At 54.7% G+C, this 22,038-nt stretch overlaps 1 protein-coding gene across 3 annotated transcripts in view; it reads right to left on the bottom strand.

Moving 5' to 3' along the window:
* The window catches only part of ACAP2 (ArfGAP with coiled-coil, ankyrin repeat and PH domains 2), a 32,386-nt gene that overhangs the window by 8,924 nt on the left and 1,424 nt on the right, over window positions 1-22,038 (bottom strand). For 2 of the 3 annotated variants that reach the window (XM_035133265.2, XM_035133267.2), the window contains exons 2-16: window positions 14,690-14,747; window positions 13,902-14,021; window positions 13,408-13,461; window positions 11,079-11,137; window positions 10,266-10,449; window positions 9,530-9,574; window positions 9,215-9,310; window positions 8,722-8,796; window positions 7,096-7,208; window positions 5,256-5,276; window positions 2,865-2,916; window positions 2,052-2,152; window positions 1,015-1,120; window positions 444-649; window positions 265-334 (exon numbers count right to left, since the gene is read on the bottom strand). In XM_035133265.2, coding sequence (XP_034989156.2) covers window positions 265-334; window positions 444-649; window positions 1,015-1,120; window positions 2,052-2,152; window positions 2,865-2,916; window positions 5,256-5,276; window positions 7,096-7,208; window positions 8,722-8,796; window positions 9,215-9,310; window positions 9,530-9,574; window positions 10,266-10,449; window positions 11,079-11,137; window positions 13,408-13,461; window positions 13,902-14,021; window positions 14,690-14,747 — 1,360 coding nt within the window. The remainder of the gene's footprint in view (window positions 1-264; window positions 335-443; window positions 650-1,014; window positions 1,121-2,051; window positions 2,153-2,864; window positions 2,917-5,255; window positions 5,277-7,095; window positions 7,209-8,721; window positions 8,797-9,214; window positions 9,311-9,529; window positions 9,575-10,265; window positions 10,450-11,078; window positions 11,138-13,407; window positions 13,462-13,901; window positions 14,022-14,689; window positions 14,748-22,038) is intronic. The other variant, XM_035133266.2, reaches the window with a different exon arrangement.

Here is a 22,038-nt window from a genome sequence, read left to right as displayed (position 1 = left end):
CCTGGTATAATTTTTTACAGGTGAATATTATGTTCCCTGCCACCTGTAGGACCCTGCGCAGGATGGTCCCCCCCCCCCTGTGCCCAGAGACATCCCCTGAACCCTTGAGGGAGGGCCTTCTCTTCCCTTCCCAGGCCCATGTGGCCCCAGGGGATGCCCCCAGGTCCCAAAGTGCAGCAGCAGCAGCAGCAGGAGAAGGAGGAGGAAGAAGAGGAAGAGGGCTTCCTTGGAGCTCTCTTCTGCCCCATCCTGCTGTGCAAATACCTTGAGCAGCTCTGGCTCCCAGGAGTCCAGCGTCAAGGAGCGGACTTTAGAGAAATGGACCCCCAGGCTCCTAAGCAGAGGAGAAAAAGGAGAATGAGCATGAAACCAGGCAGGGGGGGCAGTGTGCCGCCTTTCCCCCTGCCTCCCTCCCTCCCTGGTGTGGGGCTTGAGCTGCCCACCTGTGAATGCCAGAGCACTCGATGCACAGCGTGATGCCCAGGTTGATGCTGGCCCACCGGGGGTCTGCCAGGCCGCAGTCGCAGCAGACAGCGTTGCCAGGAATGCTCTGCACCCTCTGGAGAGAGCTCTCTCCTTTCAGCAGCTTCTCTTTGGGTTCCGCGCCCGTTTCCGGGCTCCCCCTGGAAGGGGACGGCTTCCTCTCCACCTGGAGAAGAGCAGAAAGAGGGACTCGTGTCACAGCCAAGACGTCAAGGGCTGCCTCCTCCTCCTCCTGCAGCCCAGACTGCAGAAGGCAGAAAGGCAAAGCCCTCCACTATCTGCCCCACACAGGCAGCAACCACTGAAGGCCTTCCTTCCCCCTAGCTCCTCTTCACCAACTGCAACTGCAAGGAGGGACCTTCTTCTGGGCCCCGAAGGGAATCTCCTAAAAGGAGCTTGAAGCCCTCGTATGCCTCATGGCAGGGAGAACAGAGGCTGTGACACCTGGGGAGCCATTTGCCGGCAGCGATGCTCTTCTCAGGGCTGCCCTGCCCCTTGCGCTGGGGGAGAAAGGGCTCCTCTCCTACTTGCCTCTGTGCTGTCCCCTTTCTCCCTGTAAGCTGTGGCAATGCTGGCCTGGACCGCCTTAATCCACGCTTGCCGCAGCTTCTCCGAGTCTGCCTGAAGGATGCAGCTCCTGCAAGTGACAAGAGAAGAGAGAAAAGGGAGGAAGGAAGGGAGAGAAAAGGAAACACAACACAACACAACACACAGCCAGGTGGGTGCTGAGCACACCCAGGGCCAGCTTGCCTCGCACCAACCGTGCCTGCAAGCCCCCAACCGCCTACCAAGCACCCTGGATGAGCAGCCAGGACCCGCGTGCATGGCTCTATGTCCGTGAGGGCCCCAAGAAGCTGCTCCAGAGGCCCCAAGCAAGGACTGGCGAAGGAGCTGTCCTTCCCCTCCAGGCAGCTTCCAGATGGCCAGGCAATTCCCCCCACACCCACACCCAGCACTCCTGCCCATCTCTATCTCCACCTCCTGAGGTTCTGCCAAGGCCCCCTGGCACAGCCAGCACAGAGCTGAGCCTCAGGAACATGGAGAGGCAGCTCAGGGGACCTCAGTCCAGCCTGGGGACTGACCGACTGCAAGCAAGGCTGATGCTCTGCCCCTGAGCTGTCACCTTCCCCCTTGCTCCCAGCTTGGGGGCAGCAGGAAGCTGGACCAGGCGAGCCGAGACAGGCCTCCAAATCCCCCCAAGAAAGCAAAACCACCTGCCAAAAGACAAGAGGAGGAGGAGGAAGACGACGACAGGCAGCTTCTGCCCCTTTGCCCATGTTTGGGTGTGTGTCAAATAGTTAAACCAAATTTGGGCCCAATTTCTATTTTAAACACACGTTGGGAAAAAAAACCTTGATATGGCATCTTACTTTAATATGAGTTAACAGCTAACTTTTAGAATACATTTTCTTTCACCAGTTTGGTGATGAGCCTAGATGACGATCGCTCTCCCCTTTGCTTCTCCCCCCTCCCCGATCCACCCCACCCTCCGGCTATTCTCTGCCCCTCTGGTTTCATCCTCCAAAGGGGCCCCCCGTCTCTCTCAGAGCCTCCCAAGGCCTCCTTACTTGGTTGGGGAGACGACCTCAAAGCAGAAGCGCCTCTCAATGTCTTCGCAGTGCTTGACTGTGCAGAGCCGAAGGTCTTCCACCACCACCGTGGGGTTATCCTAGGGAGAAAGGAAGAGGACATGGGCCTCCAGCCAAGCCTGGGGGAAGCTCACTCGGGAACACCTCTGGCCATAAATGAGAGAAGGGCCCTGGCAGCTCCATGGGGCAGAACGCAGAAGGGCCCACTCTCAATCCCCAGTGGGGCTGCAAGAAACCCTGGAGACCCACTGCTGCCAGTCAGTATGGGCAAGGCTCAGCCAGATACACAGAGTCCGGCCACTGGCCTAAGGCAGCATCCTCGGCTCCTGTGATGGGAGGAGGAGGATGGCCACACCCAGAGGGCACCCCACGGAGGAAGGAAGGCTGTCTGAGGGTCTCTCCTCGGATGCACCCAAAGAAATCAGTCCCCAAGGCATGGGGGTCAGGAACACCTCCTTTGGGGCCTCTCCTGCCTTCTGAGCCCAAGGGATCTCCAGCCACATCTCACACCCAAGCAGCCTGGGGAGAAGCATCTCTCCTGGGCCATCAAAGCCCCAGGCATTTCTGTCCCCCACTTTCTTCCCCATGGCTTCATGCTAGCAGCCCCACTGCCTGCCCCTTGCCCTGGGGAGGAGAGGAAAAGGCAGCTGAAAGCCAGGCAGCCCCCCCAATGGCTGTGTGCCCCCTGAGCGAGTTCCATACTCCATCCACGTGGTCCACCTGTCCCAACCTCCTGCTCCCCCAGCCCTTAGAGCCCCCCTCCATCCAAAGGCATGCTTTCCCAGAACTCACCTTGAATTTCTTCTGGTAGACCAGTTGATTGTTCTGGATGGAGAACCAGCGCCTGCACAAGCGAAGGGAGCAAAATCAACAGCCCTCTCCTGGCAGCAGGAATTGGGGAGCCGGGAAGAGAGAGGACCTGAGCACACAGCAGCTGCAACCCTCCACGATAGCAGCAGCACCCCAGTCCACAAATGCAGAGAGAGCAGGGCCTGGCTCTGGGGGAGGGAGATCACTGGGGGAGGGGGGGGCCTTCAGCAAATCACCACCAGCCTTAGCAGAGCCTTCTGCCTACGGTGGCTGGTGGGACAAACGCCACAGGAGCTGTCAGATTGTTTTGCACATTTCAAGTGCCTCACCCGCCGTTCATGGGCACAGGGAAGGAGAGAGAGAGAGAGTGCCCGGCTCAGGCCAGGGCTCTGGGCATGGCCACCATGGGGCAGGGGCAGAGCCAGGGGAAAGAGAAGCTGCACAAAGGGCTGCTTCCAACTCCTCTCTCTCCCATGGACACAGGCTGGGATCTCCTGGGGGATTTGGATGTCTGACTCCCACTTGTTTCAAGTTGTAGGAGGAGGAGGAGGCCTGTCTCTGTCACCTTGAGCTCCATGGAGAAAAGGGAAGGGTAGAAATGCAATAAATAAAAGAAAAAACAGAGAAAAGACCAAGCTGATCCCATAAACCTGCCCCCTGCCCTGCAAGATAAGCCCCCACCTGGCTTCAGAAGCACCACAGCAGCAAGGGGGTCTTGCTCTGCTCTACAGATGCCAGGCTAACCCTGCAGCATCACTTCCTTGCACTGCCTGGCAAAGAAGAGGGGTGAGAGTTGCAGGTTTTGAGTTGGGGAGTTCTGCTCAATGCTGCCCCTCCGCTCCGGCTCTCGCCTAACCAAGATCCAGCCCTGACCCCCCCACCCCCCCGAGCAGCACAAGCAAAGGCCGCGTGGCCCCCGGAGGCTCAGTGCAAGATGTTCCACCTAATCTGAACATACTTCGTTATTCCAAAGCAAGTGCAACACTCCCGACATTAGGCCTACACAAGGTTAATCATCAGCCCAGATTTAAGGCGGCTGCGTTTCAAAACACACCAACACGTTTGCTGTTGGGAGGAGAAAGTAGTAAGATCAAGCATCTAGTCCAGGCAGACAGAAATGAAGAAGGCAGGTGAAGGTGGGGGGGGGGGGCGGACAATGTGCAATGGGGCAAAAGGCAGAACAGCTGCCAGGAAACCCAAGGGAGGGAGGGCAGGGGGGCAGGCCTGCAGACTTCCTTCTTTGTGGGGCCAGTCAGGAGAGGGACCCTCCAGCCAAGGGGTGGGGTGGGGCCCTAGCTTTGTTTGTAGCAGAACTCCCTGCCCCCCTTGTTTTGCTGGGAAGTCGCCAGACCCTGGTCAGTCTTGGAGAGAGAGAGAGAGAATCTGTTGAGGAATGAGAATCGCATTGTGCTGCTGCACTGCAAAGATGGCCGTGACCGCTCTTCATCCAGTGCCGGGACCCACATCTGGATAGCTAGACCACAGCTGTCCATGCATGGGGAGCCTCATGGCGCAGAACGTGGAGGCCCCTCCAATGGGTGTCTCCCTCCCCCCCTCCGCTGTGGCCAAGAGAGCTGGGTCAGCAGCTGCAAGGACTGGGGCCGGAGGAGAAAGCAGATGCCGCAGGAGCTGCAACTGGGAGACCCTGAGGCATTCCCCCTGCAGCCTCTCCGCCCCCAGACCCCCATGACGTTGCCCTTGGCCAGAAGCTCCCTCAGCCTCAGAGGGAAACTTTTCTCCTGGAAAGAGAAAGCAGGAACTGAGCCCCTCCTGGCGACCCAGGGATTCCTGAGCTCCAGGCATTTGCACCCCACTCTAACCCCAGGGCTGCGCCTTTTGGATCTGAGCAGTGAGAAGGAAGTGGGAAAGTCATGCTTGGCAGGGGGTTGGACCGGATGGCCCTTGTGGGCTCTTCCAACTCTATGATTCTATGATTCATCCTGCACTGTTGGGGGGGGGCAGCCAAGATGGAGTCTTGTCCCCTTCCCATGGAAAAGGGCGCAACACCCGCTGGCTCCAGAGAAGCCCCTCCTCAGAGGCATAGCCTGCAGCACACTGACCCACTGCAGCTACCACATGCCAGCCCCCTCTTGTGTCGCGGACAAGGGCAGCCCTCGTACACAAGGTGGGGGGGCATTTTCCCTGGGATCCTAACCCACCCAACCTGCTTCAGCCATGGAGCAGCAGGAGGGGGAAGGGCCGCTACTCCCAAGGGGGACGGAGACAGGTGGTTTGCCATCCATTGCAAGTTGTTGGAGCGAAAAGGGTTAAGGGTTAGATTGAGAGCTTGCATGCTGGGCCAAAGAGGAAGAGGAAGGAGGGGAGGGAGGGAGGGAGGGAGGGAGGGAGAGGATGCCGGAATCTGGCTGGTACCTGATGCCATCGGGCTTTTTCCTGTCAGGTGGAGAAAATGGGGAGGGTTAGAACGTAAGAGGGGGAAAGGAGGTGAAGAAATGAACATGTTAAAAAGAAACAAAGCTCCCCCAAGCAAAGAAGCAGAGGGCGGCGCAGAGGAGGAAGAAAAGGCTGACCCAGGTAGGGAGGGCTAAGCCACAGGGTCGCGCTCTCTCTCTGTGTCTCTCTCTCTTGTTGCCATCTTATGGCAGCCAAGGAACCCCAGGGTGGAGCCCTCCCAGACACACACAGGAAAGAAAATGCGGGAATTCTCCGTAACTAAAGGAACCTCTAGACACCCCCTCCTCTCCAACAGGAATCCCAGGGGCAGCTTACATAAAAGGAAGAAACACAATGAAAACAGAGCTAAACACAAAACAGAACAATAATAGAAGAAAGACTTAGAAAGGAAGGAAGACTTGGGATTTTGTCTCAGCTGCTCTTTGGCTGGCACCGGGAGGACAAGGCGGTGGTCGTCTCTGGAGAGAGTCTTCCATCCTCAAGGCAGCCCTCCCCCCAGTAGACCCTCCTGCCCCCCCCCCCCAGGAGCAAGGCCACCACATCCACCTCAAAGGCCTCAGACATCCATGCTTCCCAAAGGTGCAGATATTCCTGGAACCCTGCGGCGAAGGGCAGGTTGGAAATCTTGCAAAGGTAGCAATGGACACGGCAAGAGCCACTCCTTCACCACGGAGAGCCCTCCACTTGCCAGGCCAGAGCCCCTGCTTGACCCTTTGAAGTGACACACTGAGCGCAGAACAAGGCCCAAGTCTGGTCTCTTTCCCAACAAGGCCCGACCTGGACTTCTAAGCTCACTGCCAGCCTGGCAAAGATTGACCCATGCCCCAATAGGGAAAAGAGTTCAATTCATTCCTTTACTAAAAATTCCCCAAGTGCTACCAGCCCACCAGGCAAGGAGCTGGGCAGACACGCCCCCTGCTGCTTGCATGGCTCCCCGTCCCATGAAAAGGGAGGAAACATGACCCAAGGGCAGGACATGCCGGGAGACGCTGCCGTTGGCACCTGGCAGCAAGCAAGGCCTCCATGAGGGTCCTGCAGTGCCCACCCAAAAGGCAAGAGCACTCTGGCAATATGGACTGGGACAAGCAGGCAGGCAGGCAGGCAAAGAGCACGGTCCCATTTGGAAATACCAAGCTGCAGAAGATCTCATGGGGGAAAAGAACAGCCCCCGCCGCCTCTCTTCTCCTTATTTCTGAGCTGAGGGTCAAAGGGCAATGCAAGGCAGCCAGCAGGGTGGGTGAGGGCGGCATGGCCTCAAGGGGCAGCTTCCAAACCGACAAGCACACACACAGCCTCCATCTGATTTTGGCAGGTAATGCCATGCTCCTGCTGAAAGGTGGCAGGCAAGCCAGTGCAGCAGACCCCCCCCCCGGGAGCTGTGGAATCACCCTGACCCTCCTAGGGAGTTTGCACCCCACAGGCACACCATTCCAGGCCCACCTTTCCCCACTGATGATGAAGGTTAACAGGGGATTTGGGAGACAAATTCATGAACAGCCAAGACCAAAAAAGCCCAGCTCACAAAAGTGAGTTTCCTTCCCACCTAACGCCTCCCCCCTGCAGAGAGACGCTCACTGACAGCAAAACTAGGGGTGCAAATGTGTGACTCCCTCCATGTGCTGTTAAAGGGACTAGTCCTGTGGGGAGGGGAGGCGACAGAAGGTGATGCGTCTGGCTCAGAGGCCAGAGAGCCCCACGTGGGAAGGGGAAGAGAGCACCCTGGATTGGGGGGGGAGCACACAGCAAAGCCCAGCGGGAGCAGCAGGAAGAGGCAGAGGCAGAGGAGGTGGCCGGGTACCTGTTCCAGGTCTTGAAGGCGTTGCTGGCTCGCTTGAAGAGGTAGCCTTCCATGACGACGCCATTGGCAGCATCCACATTGTACTCTAGCATAGGGTCATCGCTGGAGAAGTCCTGGCAGAAGAAAAGAGGCACCTTGTTTCACAAGGGCAGCACAGCAGCAAGACGGGGCACCTCTCCCAGGCCAGTCCCCCCCAGCCCAAAATATGACAGTCTGCCATGAAGTGGAAAGTGAGCGGCAGCAGATGGGGCACCAGTCTCCCTTTGGGAGGCGGCAGCTGCAGCGAAGACTCTTCATTCACAAAGAAATGGACTCTTCCTTTCTAGCTTGCCCTTCTCGGGCTCCCCTTGCAAGCGGACATGGAGGGCAGCTGTGGGGGAGTTCGTGGGGCAGCTGAGCCCCCCAACTCAGAGATCCAAGCCCAACAGGTTGGTCTTCAGACCCCAACAGCTTCCCCTGCTGAAAGGCTTCATTTGGAGACCAAAACGGCGGCCCTCTCTCTCCCCTCTGGGGGTTTCCAAAAACTTGCAACCAGCTGGGGGAGGACAACACGCAAGGCGCACTTGGCTCCGTACGTTCCCAAGAACACCCAGCGGAGGGGCTGCCTGAGGGATCCTGCACAGCCCTGCCTTGGGCAGGCAAGGAGAATTGGGGGTCTCAAGAAGCTGCTTCTGAACCCAACTCTGGAGCAGCTGGCCAGCAATCCAGGGCCCAGCAAGAGAGCTCGGAGCTTTCTCGGCTGAAACCTCCCCTGGGCCAGGCTGGTGGGAAGAGGCAGGCGGCCACCTGAGTCACATGACAAGAGCTCCTCCCTTTGGGGTCCTCCAGAAGCAGCTCTCAGCAGCAAACAGTCCCAGGGATCTGCAACTCCGTCATGAGGGAAAGAGGAATAATCCTGCCCGCCCTGAGAAAGCCAAGAGGCAGGGGACACCTCCAACTTCCTCCCAAAACGCAGCAACCACGAGGACGGAAAGTCCTTTGGTTCTCTCTCTCTTTTAAAACACTGTTTTTATTTATTTTCATGGTACAGAGGATAAATTTTGACTACTTTGGTTCTCTTTTGCCTCGCTCTTCCCAAGACCAGCTTCAGAATGGGCTGCTTACTTACATTTCCAAGGGCTGAGACTCAAAATCAATAATAATAGTGGTGTTTTCAAACCTCTTTGTGACTGGTTTTGGGGAGGGGTTGTTGTACTGTTTGTAAAACTATTTTTGGCTGTGTTTGTAAATCGCCTTGGCAAACACATAAAAGGCAATTCCTAAATTTAAAAATAAACAGCACGCAGTCCAGCTCAACACATGGGACAACCTTCTCAGAGCCTAATTGTTTCTACGGATATGGCTTCAGTTGGAGGCTGGAGAAACTCTGGTCACGCCGAGAGGCAGGCAGCCCCCTTGACCTCCTCGGAGGGCCAGAAGGACATCCACAGAGGACCTGGGTAGCCATGGCTTCTCCCTCCCTATGGTGCCCCCTGGGCAGCTGGCCCTGGGGTGCTGGGGGATGGGAGAGTGCTCTGGAAGCCCCGCTGGCAGCGGGAGCACACTGGGAAACTTTCCCAATGCAGCCAGAAGAAGCAGACCAAGCGGGTGGCCTGGCTGCCTCCTGCGTTCCCTGTACTGTAGTACCTTTTGCTGAATAGTGGAGTGTTTGTGCTCCATCTCCTTCTTCTCCCTCGTAGCATCTACAGCCAGCCTCTCAAGCTGTGAGAAAGGAAGAGAGTTGGCAAGGCAGGCTCCTTTACCCTCCAGGGCCAGAGAGGTGGGTGCCTTGCTGGGTGTGCCAGGATGCCCCCCTGCCCAGGTGAGCTCCCCTCCCCTGGCAGCCTACCTGCCAGATTCCTGACCTGAGGCTGGGCAGGGCCTGCCTGCTTCCTGCCGCTGCTCCAAGGAGTTGGCTTCCCAGAATAGCCAAGGTGCCAGGGACCTGCGGCGGGGCTTGTGCAGCGCAAGGGCCGGCTGGAGAAAAGGATGACTCATGCCGCCTGAGCCGCTCCAGAGCCAGCTGCCCGGCCAGCCCTTCTCACGGCAGGAGCAGCAGCGGAGGAGGAGGAGGAGGAGAGAGCACGAAGGCCAGCTCCGTCTCCGGGAGAGAGCCCCAGCCACCCACTGCAGTTGTTACCTGAGCTCCAAGGTCTTTCATGTAGGGTCCAAGTTCACTAAAAAGGTCATAGCCTTGATGGAAAAAGGCCAGGTGGGCATACATGAAGGACAGCATCTGGCCGGGAGGAAGAGACAATGTCTCAGGGGGCTTCCAGCATCCCTCACGCTCCGCCCTCGATGCCAAGCTCTCATCACCCTCCCTCTGCCCTCCTACCCCTGCCAAAACTGGCCCCGCAGGAGCGAGGCCCGGCACCAGACCCAGGTCCCTCGGGGACACATTTGCCCATCGGTTTCAACCCTGCAGTATTTCCTGGTGGGGACATGAGGAGCTTACCGATTTTAGGATCTCTGACCTTCTCTTTGACTGAAGAACGTTAATCTAGGGGGCAAAATGAATCGTGTCAATATGGCGGCAACAGAGCGTAGGAAGGAAGAGCTAGATAGAAGCTTCTGGAGGAGCAGCGCAAGGCAGGCAGCAGGAGTCACAAAACAAGCAGAAGGAGGGGAAACTCAAGAGCAGCTCAAGCCAACGTTGCACCTGGGACACTTCTTGTTTGCAAGGCACCCACTGGGCCTGCAGCCCCATAGCACCCGGCGTTCCAGCAAAGGCGGGTGGCTCACTGGCCTCCCAAGAGGACTGGCCTGACTCCTCTCCAAGCCAGGGAGGATTCCCCGCTTGCGTTGCTCAGAGTCCCCTCTCTGCCGCTTGGAGAGACCCTTCCCTTTCCCATGGTTCCGTCTCCAAAGCCCTTTGTTCAGCCACCAGACATGCTCCAGCTTCCTCCAAGGTGAGGCTGCTAGAAGGGCAACTAACTTTGGGAAGGACAGGCAAAACTACTTTTTAAACAAACACATTTCTCTTTCTGGACACCAGGAACAAAGAAATCCATAAAACTGAATAAGGCTTCTGCCTGCCTCCGGGTCTCCTGCTAAGCCAAGCAAGACCTCTGCTCTGCCTGACGTAGCCCCACCTCTGCCAGAGGAGCCCCATCGCCAGAGTCCCCTAGAAGCAGCAACACATTTCCTTGGCCCCCAAAGTCCCTTTCCCAAAGCCCCCGAGGGCGGCCCACCTGCAGGACATAGTCGAGCGCGATGTGGCGGAAGCACTTCCTGGTGGCCGTCAGGATGTTGGTGGCCTCTTCCACCTCATGCTGCTTGGTCCGTGGGACCTGGGCGTTCTTGGCCAGGGCATTCTCCTTCTCTTCGCTGACTTTCTCAAACTGCTTCTTGGCATCCTTGAACTTTCTGATATCTCTAGAGTGCAAAGGAAAGACAGGGCTCCCCTCCATCAGCTGCCCTTCACAGCACAGCAGCACCCAGAAGGCTTCGCAGGGGAACTGGGGCTGAACGCAGAGACGGCTTTGTGGATGGGGAGGGGACAACAGACAGAGAGAGCGGGCAAGTGAGGGGGCTCAGCAGAATGAGGCCTGGCAATTCCATCGTGGCTCAGGAGCGGCAGAGGAACAAACAGGAAGCCCAACCCAGGCTGGCCTTTGGCTTCCAATGCAGGAAACCTTTGCTTCTTCTCCAGTAGGCATCCCCAAACTCGGCCCTCCAGATGTTTTGGGACTACAATTCCCATCTTCCCTGACCACTGGTCCTGTTAGCTAGGGATCATGGGAGTTGTAGGCCCAAAACATCTGCAGGGCCGAATTTGGGGGTGCCTGTTGTCCAGCGTCAAAAGATTTGGGAAGACTCCACGGCAAGGCAAGATCTTTCACCACCTGCATGTCCAAGTGACGAGGAAACCTTGCAGAGCGATGCAACCTCTATTCAAGAGTCCAGCTGGCCCACAGCCCCTCCTGGAAGCCTGACACACAAACACCCCAAAGACACCAAGATTCTTTAAGGACAAGTCTTGGCAAAACGGAATCCTTACTTACTCTTTGACAAACGTCTGAAGCTGTGCTTTAATTGATCTTTGTGTTTGGTCAAACAGGATCTGAAATGGAGGAAACGCGTGGAGAGTTAGGCTCATAGACACTCCAGGCACCAGCCCTTCTAGCCTCAAAGGGTCCCCAGGCAACAGATCCCAGAGAATGAGCTTTTGGGATTTGCCACCTTTCCCTTTTCTTTTTTAAACACATAGGATATTACAGATTCTATGGCAAACTCACCACGGAGCCAGAGAAGAGGCAAACAACAGAGGCTGCCTGCCCCCTGCCATGTTAGCTTCCAGGTTAGGCTACTGTCATGGGCTGCCTATGGCGCAGCCCTTGAAGACAGCTCCAGCAGCAAGTGGTCCAGAATACAGCTGCCCGGTTGGTGACTAGGACCAGCCAGAGGGAATCTCGCCCAGCAGCTCCTCAACAACTTCCCTGGCTGCAGGACTGTTTTCCAGCACACAGTATCAATGTTCACCTTCACGGCTGGCTCCATGAGCCTTGGAGGGCTTTAGGCAGTCAGCTTTAGCTCTGGACTGTGACCCCCCCCTCCCCACTGGCTCATTTTCTTTAGCACCATTTGATGCTCTCTCTTTAGCATTTGCTACTGTAGGATTATAATACCATAAGCCACCTTGGCGGCCCCTTTCAGTGACCCAAAGACAGGACAGGAAAAGTTGTATGACTCAACAGACCAGCCAGAGAGAGGCCTGCCCCCACCAAGGACCAACAGTTCTGCTACAGCAGCCCAGTGAACCCCCAACCCAGCCCCCCCCCGCCAGTGCTGCCTTCCCCCCCCCATGCCCAACACTCTGCAAGCTGCTCAAGTGGAGGAGCCCCACATTGAGGCTTCCCGAGGCCTCTCCTCGCTCCAAGAAGGTACCCCTCAGACCACAGCTTGCATGCAGGACACCCCAGGCAGGAACCCCCCCCCCACTGCATGCCCTCTCAGCCTTGGAGAAGCGCTGCCGGGACTCTCTGGACGCCTCTTGCTCCAAGGCACCTTCCTACGGCCAGCCAGTCTCCCCACTGAAGTTCTTCCTCCCTTTCCCCGCTAGCGCTGCCTTGTGCCTTCCACAAGGGGGCACTGAAAGTTGGAAACTTGGGGTTTCTAAGCTCTAGAGCAGTGGTTCCCAACAGGTGGTCCGGGGACCCCCAGGGGTCCGCGAGCTATGCCAGAGGGGTCCACAAGATGCTATTAGAATAAAAAATATATTAAATATATTTCGTATGATAACAGATTTTTTGTTTTGGCCGCTTCCTGCATGAGCAGAGTCTAGCGCAAAACTAGAATTAGATAGAGGCAGTAGTTCTGCTGTATGCCGTTAGGTGGCGCTTTACAAACACTACTGTTTTGCAAAGAGGCAGCGCGCGCATTCTACTAACGCTCACCTCCCCAAGATGCTTTGCGCGCGTCGGCTTCATTTGTGCGCTACTGCGCAGGTACCCTGTCTTCTCCATTCCCCTCCCTCCTCCCTGGCGCGCGCTGCCTCTTTGCAAAACAGTAGTGTTTGTAAACAAAGCGTTGTTTTTCGCGGAAGCTACAGTTCGCGTAGTTAAAAATGGACCGTTGGTTAAAAAGTGGTTCGTTAAAACGACAAAGGCCTACAGATGAAGAGGAAGAACTGTAAAAAACGTATAAATATAAAAAGACTCTTAATTTGGCTCTCACTTTTTAATTTTAGGATTAGGAATTAATGGGGGTCCTTGTCACAATAGCGGCTCGATGAGGGGTCCTCGAGAAAATTTTGTTGGGAACCCCTGCTCTAGAGTCCTGGTCTGGGACTGTACAAACAAGCTGCAAAAATGCAGAGCCCCTCACTTCCGCCCATCTCTCTTCTCCCCCCCCCCCAAGCCAGGAAGATGCATTCCTTCTTTCGCTGCAGCTGAGAAAACAGCCACACCATTCGGCAGGCTGCCACGAGGCTGCAGGACTCATCTGTGACAAAGCCTCTGTGTTAAGGAGGCTAGAAATTAAGATGTGCAAGGCCCTGCACAGCCCCCCATGCCTGACAGAGGGAGGGAGGGAGGCAGAGTTTCCAGATGGCCAGCCAAGGCAACCGGGAGAGAGTGCCAAGAGCGGCGATGTTCCAGGAAGCTGGAACAAGCAAGTCATACACACTCCATTGGGACTTCAAAACACACATTTTTTTTAAATAGAGAGAGAGAGAGAGAGATATTAAATCTATTAAGGAGGCATTTCATTTCTAAGTGTCTTGGAGTGCCCTCGAAACACAGGGAAGAAAAACTTACACATCTTTATCAAGCAGCTTTCTAAATCCACAGAGGAGAAAAGCCCACCACAAGCGGAGCTACTTCTGAAACTTACAGTGTGGTAATTGATCATCTCTTGGAGGCTGTCGGAGAACTTCGTCAAGCTGGTCTGCAAAGGGGGGGGGAGCAACAAGGCCAGCCAGATTATTCCTGCCCAGGGAACAGCAGGGAAGCCCCCTCTACCAAAAGGATCAGCAGAGGGTGCGGCTGCACTGGGGGCCGGGGGGGGGGGTGTTCTGCTCTTGCAAACATTCCTCTTCTCCAACTTCTCTCAAGGGGTCAGCATGAACTAAAGGCTGAAGAGCCAAATACGCTTAGCTTAAGGAGATGAAAGCGACAGATATTTAATTGGGAGCCCATTTAAGTTCCTACACTCTCTTAAGAACAGCTCCTCCCTGGATGGGCTGTGGATTCCACCCCCGCTTAAGAAAAGCACACTCAAGTGCCCAGGCAGGCAGCCCCCCACCCCACCCCGTTCCCCAGGCGAGGGGAAGCTCTAGACCCCAGAATTTGAAACTCTTCTGAGCACACTTGGCAGCAGGCACTTACCTCCACGAGGGCATCCTTGCTGGAATACTGAGCCAGGTCCTGAATGCCATGGATGAACTGCTTGTTTGCCAGGCAGAAGGCCTTCCCCGTGTCGATCATCGCAATGCAAAGCTTCACTAACTGAAAGAGAAGCAGCAGAGTCTTCCTATCTCATGGCCCTGGTCATCTCTCAACATACCAACTCGGCAGCAAAGAGGAGCCAATGCCCTTTTCCTCTGACATCTGGCTGACCACTTTGGCAGACAAAAATGCTGGATGGGAGGGACCCTGCTTCCCTGTTGCTGGATCCGGGCCAAAGGGACTCCATCTAGTCCAGTCTCCTGTTCTCACAGGGGTCATTCAGATGCCCACCCCATGGGAAGCACACCAGCAGGACCGGAGCACAACGGCAGCCACTCTGCCCACCCGCGATTTCCAGAAAATGGTTGCGTTCTGCATGGCAATGCCCACTTCAATAGCTGACTGGCAGTTAAGAGAGCTCAGGCCCAGCATAAATGACTGCAGGGGGGAAAGAGCAATGCAGTTCTGGCCAAACAGCCCTGAATACCTCCAGCCCTGGAAAGCTCAAGGACCAGCTGAGCCCTTCATCACCTGAAGGAGCGCTGCTGGTTGCCCCCAGGTTCAACTAGGAGTTGGGCCTAAAGGGTGGCATTCAATATCCCCCTTCCACTAGTGCAAGGATTGATGCTTACGCAGCAGAACTTTGCTTCTCCCTCCCCAAACCTTCTCCTAAGGGACCCTCTTAGGAGCCAGATGGGGGTGGAACTGCCCAGGTGATGTTGGCTCACCTTTTCCAGCTTCTGCTCTAGCTCCGTCACATCTCCTTCCACATCTTCCAAAGCAGCCCTGCGAGGAGAAACAGACTGAGATGTCACACCATCCAGACTCCCTGGGAAAGTCGTCCGTTGCTAACAGAAGACCCACCGCGCGCAAAGCAGCCAGTTCAACTTAAGAAAGGCTTACAGTGGATCTCTCTGGAGGGATTTGAGGGATGGGGGTGCTCCATCCTGGCACAACCAAGAGGCACAGGGTGGAGGGGGAGGGGGACTGTGTAGCAGACGGGGACACCCTGCACTCGGACCCTGATCTTCCTGGAAGTCCCTGCCGTTTCAGTGGCACTGGCTCCCCCATTGAGGTCTGGCCAGATTCCCACTGTTTGCACGCCAACTCTGAGAAGGAGAAGGCTTCGGTGTCAACAACTGCAGCCAAGCACTCAGGGCTGCTTGCAAAATGAGTCGCCTCTCAAGAGGATGCCGTCCACAGAGCGGAGTCAACAGCAACTGGCAATGCCAGCTGGGACCTCAACTCGCCACCGGGTGCCACAGAAACACTCTCCCCAGTCACAGCACGACGCTGCCAAACCCATTTGTGGAAAAGGGCTATCCTGCCATTTAGGAGGGAGGATGACAACCTTTAGAATTTTTTTTGCCTTTTCTATGCCCCTTTCACCCAGAGCCATTTCCCCACAGTCTGATCTCCGTGAAGCTACAGGATCGGGGTGAGGAATGCAGCCAGTGGGCAGAGCCAAGCAGGAAAGTCTCTTCACACACACACACACACACACACACACACACACACACCCTGCAACTGGGATGCACAGTTCAGCTGCAGGGGACCACACAGCCGGGAAACAGCTGACAGGCTCTGCAGCTGCAGGCCAGAGGGGACGAAAGCCATGAAGCCAAGGGTCATGCCTTCCTTCTCATCCTTTCCATTGGGGAAGAGGCAAAGTGTTCATTTGGGTCTAAGCTGCAAAGCAGGCCCTCTCAAATCCAGCAAAAGTTTTTCCTGGAGAGCTATGCAAACGGACTCTGATTATTACTAGGCATCAGCAGCCTGCCAGAAGGTTATTCACTTAGTTCCTTTGAGAAAGCACCATGCAAAGAGACTGCCCTGGAAACGGGCCAGCTGTGCTGCACCCCCCACCCCCCACCTGGCTGAGTGGGGATGCTTGCCTGGCATTAACAAGAGTGACGAGGCCCCGGCCGGCCTGACCCACAGCTGTTTGCGCTCTCCCTCAAGGACCAGTGGAGTCCAGAAGAGCTGGAACCCGTTGAACAACCACCTGCAGCAGATGGACCCACAAGCAGCACCAGGAACCAATGGAGGACATCCCAGACACGGGAAAGGAGGGTTTGGAGGGCCACGCCAGGCATGCCTTGGCCACATTTCTTTACTTACAGAAAGGGGGGGGCATTCTCAGTAGGAAAGCAGGGCTTGGATAAGTTCAAAAAGCCTCTTTAGCCAGCACCTGCCTGGATGGCTTTTTGCAGACGGAAAATCAGAGGAACTGTCTGCTGAGGAGAGGTGAGCCAGCTTGAGGGAAGCAGGCGTTTCTGAGAGAAAGGCAGCCGCCGGCTCTGCCATCCCACCCCCTCCCTTGGCTGCTTTTCCTGCAACAAATGGAGCAGGCCAGCAAAGAGGTTCAACTTTTTCTGCCACCAGGATTCCCAAATAAGCAGGACGTTTTAGAAGTTTTATTTAGGACCCTGATATCCCGCTTTGTCCTCCCAATAGGCTCACAAAGCACCTTCGAAAAGATGTGCCCAATTAAAAACCAGCGAAAGGGCCCAGTAAGAGCTGAATGATGCTCTAGCCAGTTGCCCAGCCCTGGCAGGCAAGAGGGAGAGGCTGGGAAGGGTGCCCCACCCCACGGTGAGGGCAGCTCCTGATGCCCCTGCGTGCAAGAGGGCAGGCAAGATGTCCAGCCCCTGGGCTGCTCTGCTGCCTCCCCCACCTGGTTCTCCATCCCCTGCTGGCTCTGAACAGAGGCCCCCACCCTTTTCAGGCCCAGCATCCAGGGGGCAAACCTTGGGCGAAGGGCAAACAGTGGCAGCAGGTCAAGGGGGGGCAGGAGCTTCAGCACCAACAAACCAGAGAAGCCCAGTCCAAGACTGAAGGAGCAGCCAGGACGAGATGCCACACAAACCCATGTCATTGTAACCACTCAGTCCAATCGAAGGAATGCTGCAGCAACGGAGGCATCCGGAGGGAGACTGGTCTGTGACGCTCCACAGAAAACAGCCGGGGAGAACAAGCCCTGCCTAGAATGCTCCCGTTCACCCCCTCCGTCAGGAAACAAACTGAAAGTTGCCCCATGCTTGCTCCTCTAACTGTATTTCGTTGGATTGTGTACACAATAAATAGGAGCCTGAGTGAACTGAACAGAGAGCCTCTGCCCTGGAAAAGGGTCCCCAAGGAACGTCATTACTGCTCCATCTCTGAACGGAGCAGAGAATGGTCAGGTCAGTCCCCATCTCTCCTCCTCCTCTCCAAAAGGACTTTCTTCTTCTAAGTGGAGATCTCCAGCTGCCAGGAAGTCCGCTTCCTCTCAAAAAGAAAGGAGAGCCAAGGGTCAAGCGCCCAGGGGTCAGGACCTCTCTACCCACAGTGCTTGCTTTGCATGCAGGTCCAGCTTCCCTCCTTGACGGCACCTCCAAGTGGGGCTGGGAAACCTTGGAGAGCTGCTGCCAGCCAGTGTCAACAGCACTGAGCTAAGCGGTCTAACTCAGGAGAAGGCAGCTTGCCATGCTCCTAGCATGTGTTTAAACCCCAACCTCTGCTTGGGAGGATGTTTCTTAGTCTTCACGGCTGCCCTGTGAGCTTTCAATGTTTGCCACGAGATATGTGGGGTTGGGGGAGGGCACTGCCCAATGGGGCATAGAAAGACACCTTGCATGTGAGTGGATCGAGAGTTGGCATTCTGCAAAAAGGTCTATCCTATTTGCAGGGCTGCAGCAACCAACTGCGAAGCCACCTTTGTTTCCAGCCGTGCAGAGGAGTGGCTGGATGATGTGCTGGCAGTCAAGCAGCCTCCTCCTTCTCTCGGGGCCCAAAGAGCACAAGGACACACTGGTGGCAGCACCCAAAGCATTATGGGGCAGAAGAAACTGCTCCAGCTTGTGTGAGGGGGGTTCTTAGGGTTCATGTACCCTCCCTAGAAGAGGATCCATCTTTGGGAGTATGTTAGTTCTTGGCAGAAAACCCTTCTGCTTCCGCCTACCACGCCTCCCAGAAAAGTCTCCCCCGAGGGCTAGGAGCCCCACTTGAAGACAGTGGTGGGCACCAACTGGGAAGGGTTTAAAAGAGGGTGAGACAAATGCAGCGAGGAGGAGATGGCTCTGCTCTTGGAGACAGCAATGCTTCCAAATACCAGCTGCAGGGATTCACAGAATGGATTTCGCTGCAAGTTAAAACAGCTTGATGCTTTTGAAAATGCCAATTAAGATGGTCTTTTCAGTCTGTTGTGCTAGCACAGGGGCAGGGAACTTTTGTCCCTCCAAATGTTGTCCAACTCCCCTCACCACCATCGGCCATTCTGGAGAGTCACTATTCGGAGGGTCACAGGCTCCCCCCCCCCAGTAGAGCACAAAAGGCAGTTGACACATTACAAAGCATCCCCACCCTCTGCCATACATCTGTGGCAGATTAAATACTGCTTCCCAGTGCTTTGAAGAAGGATCTTCCTCCTCCTTGCAATCCAAACAAAAGTTTGCTGACGTCGCTCTGTAGCAACACTGGTTAGGGTTTGATGCTTGGAGCCCCTCCCTGAAACGACTTCTGCATTTGACATCCGTCATTTGCACAACTGGGTCAACTCAAGGCCTGTTCTCTTGTCTAGTTTCACTGGTCTTTGTCACAAGGAAACTGAGGAGGCCAAGCCCCGCGAAGCCTGGAAGGAGACTGCTAAACTTCCAGCAGTCTGAATCCAGTTTTGTGGCGCCTGAGATTTATCCAGCCTCATCAAGAGACAAAGAGGGCTGTATCCACATAGGAGAGACTCTGGTTTATGAAGATGAGAAGAAGGCTGAGTAAGCCTTGGACTCACACAAGACCCCTCCTCTTCCAGCGCCACCACAAGGAGCTCAAACTTCCAAATTCTGATTAAACACAGCTTGTTACGTCATCCAAATCTGATAAATGGTAGTTTATCTTAACTATGGTTTCCTTCAAACAAGCCAACTTCAAGCACAGGTTACAAAGCATTCTTGTTTCAAAAAACTGTAGTCTGTCCGGTTCAGATGCCATGCGAAAGTGGTTCATTGAAACCTGAAGCCAGATTGGGAGAAGGTACAGGAATGAATATAATAATAATAATAATAATAATAAATTTTTATTTATACCCCGCCCTCCCCAGTCAAAAACCGGGCTCAGGGCGGCTGACACCAACAGAACCACAATAAAACATAAAAACAATTAATTAAAATACAGATTAAAATACAGTATTAAAATTTAAAGTGCAGCCTCATTTCAAGTAGGCCATAAGTGGCTGACACCAACAGAACCACAATAAAACATAAAAAAAAAATTAGTTAAAAATACAGATTAAAATACAGTATTAAAATTTAAAGTGCAGCCTCATTTCAAGTAGGCCATAAATCCAAGCCATGAGGGAAAAAAACACAGGGGTCAGGCTGAGTCTAACCCAAAGGCCAGGCGGAACAGCTCTGTCTTGCAGGCCCTGCGGAAAGATGACAAATCCCGCAGGGCCCTGGTCTCCTGGGAAAGAGCGTTCCACCAGGTTGGGGCCAGTACTGAAAAGGCCCTGGCTCTAGTAGAGGCCAATCTAGCCATCTTATGACTCGGGATCTCCAGAATATTATTGTTTGTGGACCTTAAGGTCCTCCGCGGGGCATACCAGGAGAGGCGGTCCCGTAGGTACGAGGGTCCCAAGTCGCATAGGGCTTTAAAGGTCAAAACCAGCACCTTAAACCTGATCCTGTACTCCACCGGGAGCCAGTGCAGCTGGTAAAGCACTGGATGAATGTGATCCCACGGCCGGGACCCTGTAAGGAGCCTCGCCGCGGCATTCTGCACCCGCTGGAGTTTCTGGGTCAGCTTTAAGGGCAACCCTGCGTAGAGCGAGTTACAATAGTCAAGCCTGGAGGTGATCGTCGCATGGATCACTGTGGCCAGATCGGGGCGAGAGAGGTAAGGGACCAGCTGCTTGATGCGGCGGAGATGGAAAAATGCCACCTTTGCTGTGGATGCAACCTGCGCCTCCATGGAAAGGGAGGCGTCAAAGGTTACACCCAAACTCTTGACAGAAGGCGCTGGTACCAATTGAGCCCCTGCAAAAGATGGGAGTTGGCCCCCCAACCCCATGTCGCCCCGACCTAGCCAGAGGACCTCTGTCTTCGAAGGATTTAACTTCAGTCGGCTCCCACGTAGCCATCCAGCCACAGCTTCCAAGCACCTGGTGAGTGTGTCCGGGGCCGAGGCAGGGCAGCCGTCCATCAACAGATAGATCTGGGTGTCATCAGCATATTGATGACAACCCAGCCCAAAACTCCGGACAATCTGGGCAAGGGGGCGCATAAAGATATTAAAAAGCATTGGGGAAAGGATTGCGCCTTGCGGGACTCCACACACCAAGGGGTGCCGCGGCGACAACTCCCTCCCTAGCGCCACTCTCTGTCCCCGACCTGAGATGAAGGAACGCAGCCATTGTTGGACTGTGCCCTGAATCCCCACGTCGGCAAGGCGGTGGTCTAAAAGGTCATGATCGACCATATGCTTCCTTCACAATAAACCACAGTTTAGCATGGCATAGCAACGCAGCATCTCTACTTTGCCGGCCTTCTTCTGCAAATCTCCAGGCACTTGGCAAAAATAAGCCCATTTTTCTTCCTCCATTTCAGCTACACATCCAAGGAGTCTTAAAACTTGGAGACCGTTTCCCCTGTCAGTTTTACCCCTTTGAACCATTTCTCTGGTAACTTTACACAAAGAATCCCACCTGCAGAGCAGCAGCCCTGAGAAACCTGCCCGGTGAAGGGCTTTGTATCTTTGCTTCTCTGTATTCAGGTAAAATGACAGCAAGACAGCAATCTCTATTCATTTGGCAAACAGGAGCAGCAAAAGGAACCATTTTAAAGGACAGCTGAACTTGATCAGCTTCAGATTCCAAGAATTACATACACTGAAGTGGGTAGAAGTCTGGCAGGAAACCACCCGCCGGTTTGCAGAGTAAGCCATCCTCTTGCCTGGGTGTTTCCTTCTAGCTTTCCTTTCAAGCTCCAGGCTGCGACCCATCTGAGACAACCTCCATGGCCAGAGGAGCCTCTGTGGTCCAGCCTGGCAAGGGAGGGACCAAACATTTCATAAGCACACAGCAGTACAGGAAGGGTGGGCACACCCTGCAAGCTAAGGGTAGAAACCTCTCCATAACAGCCAACACATCGGTTCTGTGAATGCACCCTGCTACTTACGGTGGGATGCAGTCTAACTAAAGCATCGCCTGCATCAATATATCCAAGCAGCTGACATAAAAGCCCTGCGCTGGGGGCCATGGTCCCTTGCTCGCATTTGGGGGCGGCTTCTGCTGCACAGGTCTCCCTCCAGTCACTGTGGCTACTTCCTATTCCGCTTGCCTTGTCATGATAGCCACTGACTGAAAAGCGACATGTTGAAAAATGGATTCAATGGCATAGCATTTCATATGTGAGCCCTGGAGAGGCCAGCATTACAAATCCCATTGTGTAGATGGGAAACACTGAAGGTGAGGAAAGAGTGGCAGGGATGCCTGAGGCAACTAGAGAAAACAAAAACCATCATCAAGATGCCAAAATAAATGATGGAATCGCCATAGGCAAGCAGGCAGTAGGAGATGGCAGAAGGGACAACATTCTTGTTGCCTTCCAGCATTTTTATACAGGGCTAACAGTTGTTCTTTTGCCTATATTTCAAAGCTTCTGAATAGGCTAACCACAAACTGAGGACACATCAGGTGTTTTTACCAGATGCTCAAAAATGGACGAAAACAAGAGCAGATAGAATCGCAGAATCACAGAGTTGGAGGAGACCACGAGGGCCATCCAGTCCAACCCCCTGCCAAGCAGGAAACACAATCAAAGCATTCCTGACACATGGCTGTCAAGCCTCTGCTTAAAGACCTCCAAAGAAGGAGACTCCACCACACTCCTTGGCAGCAAATGCCACTGTCGAACAGCTCTTACTGTCAGAAAGTTCTTCCTAATGTTCAGGTGGAATCTTCTTTCTTGTAGCTTGAATCCATTGCTCCATGTCCGCTTCTCTGGAGCAGCAGAAAACAACCTTTCTCCCTCCTCTATATGACATCCTTTTATATATTTGAACATGGCTATCATATCACCCCTTAACCATCTCTTCTCCAGGC

The sequence above is a fragment of the Zootoca vivipara genome, chromosome 5 (genome assembly GCF_963506605.1).
Source record: "Zootoca vivipara chromosome 5, rZooViv1.1, whole genome shotgun sequence".
In the NCBI taxonomy this organism is placed as follows: Eukaryota; Metazoa; Chordata; class Lepidosauria; order Squamata; family Lacertidae; genus Zootoca; species Zootoca vivipara.
The sequence above is the reverse complement of the archived record's forward strand: the minus strand, read 5'-3'. Positions and strand labels throughout refer to the sequence as shown.